Source organism: Quercus suber, unplaced genomic scaffold (genome assembly GCF_002906115.3).
Source record: "Quercus suber isolate HL8 unplaced genomic scaffold, Cork oak 2.0 scaffold_155, whole genome shotgun sequence".
Lineage (NCBI taxonomy): Eukaryota > Viridiplantae > Streptophyta > Magnoliopsida > Fagales > Fagaceae > Quercus > Quercus suber.
In genome coordinates, this window is record NW_027069616.1 from 531,604 (window position 1) to 538,348 (window position 6,745).

Genomic DNA, 6,745 nt, shown 5'->3' on the forward strand with positions numbered 1-6,745 from the left:
ATAAGTGGGCTAAGGAGGGTGTCCATTAATTGTGTTAAAAGGGATAGTAATAGGGTAGCTCATGTATTTGCAAGATATGCTAGAAATTTATACTAGGATTGAGGATATATATTGGATGAAAGATGCCCCCAGTTGCATTGGAAGCTCTGTACCAAGACTCAATTTTAATGAATACATGAATGCTAGTTTTGTTCTCAAAAAAATAAGAAGCTAATTTATTGTTTTATGGGTGAGACAAAAATGCATTTTTGGAAAGAAGTCAAACAAAAAGTAAAGCGGTGATTTTAAAAAGATTATTACATTCGTCACGACGTCAACTTTGAATCACCTTGAAAACCTTACAAATTGATACTACGAATGGCTGGAACTTGAGACTTCCATATTTTTTACATTTTCTTTTAAACCCATTACTCAGTCTGCCAAAGAGATAAACATAATCAAAAACATTTTTTTTTTTTTTGAAAGTATCATCAAAAACATTTTAAAACAACAGTTCTTTTAAATAAAACTAAAACAACGATTGGGTGTTCATTAAAAGAAAAAAAAATCAAACGGCGAATGGTTGCACGCGGGAATCCCAACATACCCAAACCGCTGTACACACGTGCCACAAATCACACCGTTAATAAATTCAAGATTCATGCAGGACCCACATAAGGACGGCCCAGATTCGTTCAAAAGCGGTACAACCCCTGAAATAAACACCACCGAGATAAAAAGCCGAATTTCGCAACCACTTATAAAAGGGGCTTTCCCGCCGATCTCTTCACATACTCCAAAGTCCAAACGCCACTCTCTCTCTCTCTCACTCACTAGAAAGAAAGTAGAGAAACCCAAAAATTCTATCAGATTCTATATCAAAAAAATAAAAGAGAGAGAAAAATATTCTGAGAATAAGTAATGGAGCTTCGTTCTCGTAGGCAAATCTCTAACCCTCCTATCGATGGTAAACTCTTTCTTTCTCTCTCTCTCAAATTTTTATTTTTATTTTTATTTTTTATTTTTGAATTATCGAACATTTTTACCCTAAAAATTGGTAAAGTATTTGATTGATATAAACAATCTCTATCTTTCTTTCTTACTTTTTTTAATCAGTATTCTTTGTTTGGTTTTTCTTCGAATGAATCCTGTTTGGTTTCAAAAAAAAAAAAACACGAAATTTAGTTTCTATTCGAATGAATCCTGTTTGGTTTCAAAAAAAAAAAAAACACGAAATTTAGTTTTTCTTTAAATTAAACGGTATAAAAAAAAATGTCAAACTTTTTATTTATTTATTTATTTTTATTTATTTTTTAAGTTATGTATTAGTTAATTCTATGGTATAATATTTATAGGTAATTCTAAACTGAGTAATGTGAATTTTGATGTGTAAATTAGAAGCAAGCAATGTGCAAGTTCAAGAGATTAGTGATGATAGCTCTGACGAAGCGGGGTCTGACTCGACAGTCTATGTGCCCTCCGGTTCTGATCATAGTGATGAAGGTACTCTTTCTGATTTATGGGGTTGATTTGTGATTAGAAGTTAATATTTTGTGGGGGTTTTATTTATTAAAAAAATAAATTATAACTTTTGTTTGAGCTTTTGAATATTTTATGTATATGGGTTGGTGGAGTTTTAAGTGAAATTTGTAGTGAAGTGTTAATTTAAGGAGATGAATTTTACTTAAAAGAAATTGGGTTTGCGAAATGGAATGTTATTGTTTATTTTTTGGTGTTTTAGCATTGGCTTATTTGCGATGATATATAGATGTAGATGAAGAGGACAGTGGTAGAGTGGAGTTTGATTTGAACGCCTCACCAAAAGCTGCAGTTGAGGTTGATGATTGGGAAGATAATGGTTATGATTATGGTAAGCCTTCGACGAAAAGGAAGAAGGCTGGACAAGAGAAGAAAACAGTGGAGTATGGAGAGTCTAGTCGGGAAGCGGATGTGGATGCTCAGCAAGCAGCAGTTGAGATTGATTTTCTTGGGCTGGCAAAGAATGATAATAACAACATTATTATTTGTAATTTTAACAATAATAATAATAATAGTAATAAAAAGAGGAAAAGAAAAGGAGGTCCAAAGCCAAGATTGTTGTGGAATGAATGGGAAGAAGAACATGAGAAATGGATTGATGAGAATATAACAAAAGATTTTGATTTGGAACGTCAGGATCAAGAGATAACTGAAACTGCTGAGGAACCATCCGAATTGATAATGCCTTTGTTAAGGTACCAAAAGGAGTGGTTGGCCTGGGCTTCAAAACAGGAGGAAAAGTCTGGAATTAGAGGGGGAATACTTGCTGATGAAATGGGAATGGGAAAAACCATTCAAGCAATTTCACTCGTCCTTGCCAGACGGGAAATCCGAAGAACGACTGGTGATGATTCCTCAGTATTACCAGGTTCATCCAAAGGCTTGCCTGGAATTAAGGCCACCCTTGTAATTTGTCCTGTGGTTGCTGTAAAGCAGTGGGAGAGTGAGATTAAACGGTTTACTACAGAGGGTTGTGCCAAGGTGCTTATTTATCATGGGGCCAATAGAGCGAAGCATTCTAAAGAGATTAGAAAATGTGATTTTGTTCTAACAACATACTCTGTTGTCGAGGCTGAGTTCAGAAAATACATGATGCCTCCCAAGACGAAGTGTCCTTACTGTGGCAAAGCATATTATGAAAGTAAGCTTACCATTCACTTAAAATATTTTTGTGGGCCTGATGCGGTTAGAACAGAGAAGCAGTCTAAGCAAGCAAGGAAGAAATGGAGCCCTGCAATGTCAAAGAAGAAAACAAAGTCTGCTGAAGAGGAGATGGATGAAAGTGATGGCAAGAAAAGTAAGGGAGCTCGTCAAAAGGCATCAAAGCAGCACAATAAAGAAGAGGACATGGGAATGGGAAGTAGATTTGGAAATGAAGGAGTTGACGGCTCTTCAAGAGGGAAATCACTTTTGCATGCTGTGAAGTGGGAGCGTGTAATTTTGGATGAGGTAAGTTGTCATATATTAGTTGTTGTAGGGGAATATCACTCTTCCCACTTTCTCATGAACTTGCTTGAGACCATTTTATGCCCTCTTTCCCCACATCTGAACAAGCATCTGCATGCATACTCGCATTCACTGTTGTCTAATGTGGATCAATTTTTTGATTTTTGTTCTTTATCTCAAACATTCTTAAAGTTTGACTGCCTAGAATGTGACAGTTATACTTGTACGCTACATGGACATTTCTTGTCAACTGCTAAAAGGCATTCATGTATCTGATGTAGGTCTGTCTGACTCATTTTCATGATCCAAGTAATACCTGTAATCAGGGAATTGACACTTCACAGTTAAAAGTGTGATCACTGTTTTGATTCTGAAAATTTCAAATCAGATAATAACATGCTAAACCTAGATAAAATATCTCCATGCTTGATGACCCCTGGACGTTCTAACACACAATCTTCCCTGTATGGAGTTTATAACAATGGACCATATTATTATTGGGGGGAATACAGACCAAGTTTGTTTGATTTCATGATTGAAGCTATCAACCTTGGTTTTCCAGGTTTCACATTATTTGTAAGCATAACTGTTAAGTACCATGACCAGAACATGAATATGTGCATGGGAACACAACCACATATGATTGGAAAATTTGTACATGACCAGCTAGGATACAAAAATGGTTTCAAATATCTAAATCATTAAAGTTCTTGTTGGCTGAAATAAATTCTTGAATTTCATCTCTGTCAATGTCTTGCACTTCTTATGAAGATTAATGTTTTTAATTGATATTTTATTTCTTATTGCCTCCAAATTGTTAACTATTTCTTATATCTCCATTCTAGTGGAGAATGTGGGCTGACTGCCCATAGGCTGGTGTCTCTCATTTATTTTCTTGTTTTTATGTTCTAACTTTATTGCTATCCATTTGCGTCCGTGGAGTGTGTGTGTGTCCCTCTGGTTACTAAAAAATGGATTGAAGCTTTAATTTCTTACCAGGGTTTATGCATTTCAGAATTAGTTTCACTAGTGTTCTTTCTAAAAATGTTTATGGTTCTCTTATTTGAAAATAGGCACATTATATAAAAGCTAGACATTGTAATACTGCAAAAGCCGTTCTTGCTTTAGATTCTTCATACAAATGGGCTTTAAGTGGCACTCCCCTTCAGAATCGTGTTGGAGAACTTTACTCTTTGGTAAGTTTAATGCATGTTATAAATATTTTCGATAATGATGCAACTGTTTCTATCAAACTTACTAGTTGCAATGCTGTTTGCACAGGTTCGCTTCCTGCAAATAAGTCCATACTCTTATTATCTGTGCAAGGACTGTGATTGCAAAACACTTGATCACAGGTATGGTTTGAGATCCAAGATTGTTCTTTACAGCAATCTACAACTATGAAAAATTATGTACATTTGGCAGTGGTGTCTAGTTGATTGACTTGATCTACTAATATGACATGAAATTATTAGTGGTTCAATTGAGAAGTTTTACTTTTCATGCTTCTTTCTAGTTTACAAATTGAAGAAGTGGGTAATTACTATTTCATTTGCCATGTTTCGACCATGAGTACACCTATCGTTTTCACTGGGTTATAGAAAATATTGTGTACCACAAACTTCTTACAATTGGGAGGTTTTTGGGAAATTTCTGGATTTTCTTCTCCTTTGTGCTCAAGAGGGTCTGTAGTTGCATAAATTTTGCTAAAATAAAAAGAGTTCAATTTAGATTTGAAGATGCAGAGGTGGAAAGAGAGATCAATAGTAAATAAACTCTTAGGCTTTTGGCTTTCAATGGGAAACAAAGAAGAATCTAAGGTATCCAAAATCAAATTTAAAAAAAAAAATATATATATATATATTATAGTGACGATGTGGAAAATTGTGACTATTCAATAGCAAATGTGGCAACATTAGAATTATAAATAATAATAAAAAAATCAAAGGCTTCCAGTATATATACAAGGAATTGTTATGGAACATCTCTACTCTGTTATGTGATAACAAGGTAATGTTGTCCAGAATCTGTAGCTGTTCAAACTGAACTTTTAGTTTTCTTTTCCTGAGATTTATCTTATTCTTCATTCTGTACAATTATGCAATCATGTTTTCGATTACTTTTTCTTTGGTTTAATTGTTATTTATTTTTATCAACCCTCTTGGTTACTTGCAGCTCCTCAAAGGAATGTCAGAACTGTCATCATAGTTCTGTGAGACATTTTTGTTGGTGGAATAAAGTGAGTCCTGAAATATGTTTCTCTCATTTTTCCTTTTGTTGTTTATTGTACAAGGTATCTATTTTTCATAGAAATACTCTTTTCTTGCATATCATTTAACCCTTGTACCTTTTTAGTATGTTGCTACACCAATACAATCATATGGAAAGAGTGATGAGGGGCGACGAGCAATGATATTGCTCAAACACAAAATTTTAAAGAACATGGTTCTAAGACGCACAAAAAAAGGCAGGGCTGCTGATCTGGCACTTCCTCCTAGAGTTGTAAGTTTTTGTTTGTTTGCTTATTTATTTATTATTTAATATTATACTTTATGGCGCTAAGGTTTTTCTCCTTTATTCCTTTTTCGATTCCTCCCTAATTTTTTGTAGGTTTTATTGAGGCGGGATACCTTGGATATCAAAGAACAAGATTATTATGAATCATTGTACAATGACAGTCAGTCACAGTTTAATACGTATGTCACCTTCATTTTCTTTTACTTTGTGTTTCAGCTTTGAAATTCCACTTATTTATGTATAAGTTATCATTAACATGATTCGTGATTCGAATTAATTTTTGTTCTCTCTGAAACTTTCTTGCTTTATATTTCACATTATTTCCATTCTATGTTTATGCTCATAATCATGCATGCACCTGGACACAGCACAAAAAATTACTTCATCTGTTATATGAAATTATTTCAGCATGTTTGTATAAATTTGTTTTATTCTTTACAGATATGTTCAATCGGGAACTGTGATGAATAATTATGCTCACATTTTTGACCTCCTCACAAGGTTGCGGCAGGTGAATGATAATTTTTTAGAAAAAACCATTGTAGTAGTTTGTTACCATTTTAAAAGTGTATTAATTTTACTTATAAAAAAAAATGTATCAATTTTAGAGCTTTACTGTGTTCTTTTGTAGTATACTTCCAGTGTACCTGCAGTTAATTTTTATTATCTATAAAAAAAAAAAGTTATGTATTCAATGGACAAAGATATATTAAGAGAGGACTATGCATTAATTATGTGTACCCTTGATTGAGAAACCTGACCCCTCCTCCCTATTTTGAGCTTCAGATTTTTTAATCAGAAAAAAGGAAAATAGCTCCTCATTATAATAGTATCAAGAATCTGTTGATGAGTTAGGCTCGACCGACCAAGTTTAGAGTTCCACCCATCTATATTGTTCTCTTAGAGTGTAGTCTGCATATTGTTTTTTGATAAGTAGTCTGCATATTATATTCAGCAGCAGAAAATTAACATTATAAAAGTAAAAACTATTAATGATGTGCTAGTGCTTTAATGCCTCTAATTTCATTGTGTTAAACTGCAGGCGGTTGATCATCCTTACCTTGTGGTATATTCTAGAGCTGCTGCATTAAGAAGAGAAAACTTGATTAGTAATGATAATAGTGAACAAGTGTGTGGCATCTGTCACGACCCAGCTGAAGAACCTGCTGTAAGTTCATCTTTTTGGGTTTTACTTTTTTATTTTTCTGGATATAGTTTCATCTTTACTTATCCCCACACTGAAGTTTAGAAATTTGGCATAAAT

At 33.9% G+C, this 6,745-nt stretch overlaps 1 protein-coding gene across 1 annotated transcript; it reads left to right on the plus strand.

Moving 5' to 3' along the window:
* Window positions 1-673: 673 nt before the first annotated feature.
* LOC112039680 (DNA repair protein RAD16) lies at window positions 674-6,745 on the plus strand. Its single transcript, XM_024072570.2, has 10 exons — window positions 674-946; window positions 1,378-1,482; window positions 1,748-2,967; window positions 4,038-4,160; window positions 4,246-4,319; window positions 5,140-5,203; window positions 5,320-5,466; window positions 5,575-5,660; window positions 5,923-5,992; window positions 6,524-6,745. Exons 1-10 carry the CDS (start codon window positions 901-903, stop codon window positions 6,728-6,730), a joined length of 2,142 nt encoding a protein of 713 aa, XP_023928338.2. The 5' UTR covers window positions 674-900; the 3' UTR covers window positions 6,731-6,745.

Coding starts and splice junctions, on each gene's coding strand:
- LOC112039680 (XM_024072570.2), top strand. CDS start 901: ATGGAGCTTCGTTCTCGTAGGCAAATCTCTAACCCTCCTATCGATG. Junction 947..1,377: donor CTCTAACCCTCCTATCGATG/GTAAACTCTTTC, acceptor TGTGTAAATTAG/AAGCAAGCAATGTGCAAGTT. Junction 2,968..4,037: donor AGCGTGTAATTTTGGATGAG/GTAAGTTGTCAT, acceptor ATTTGAAAATAG/GCACATTATATAAAAGCTAG.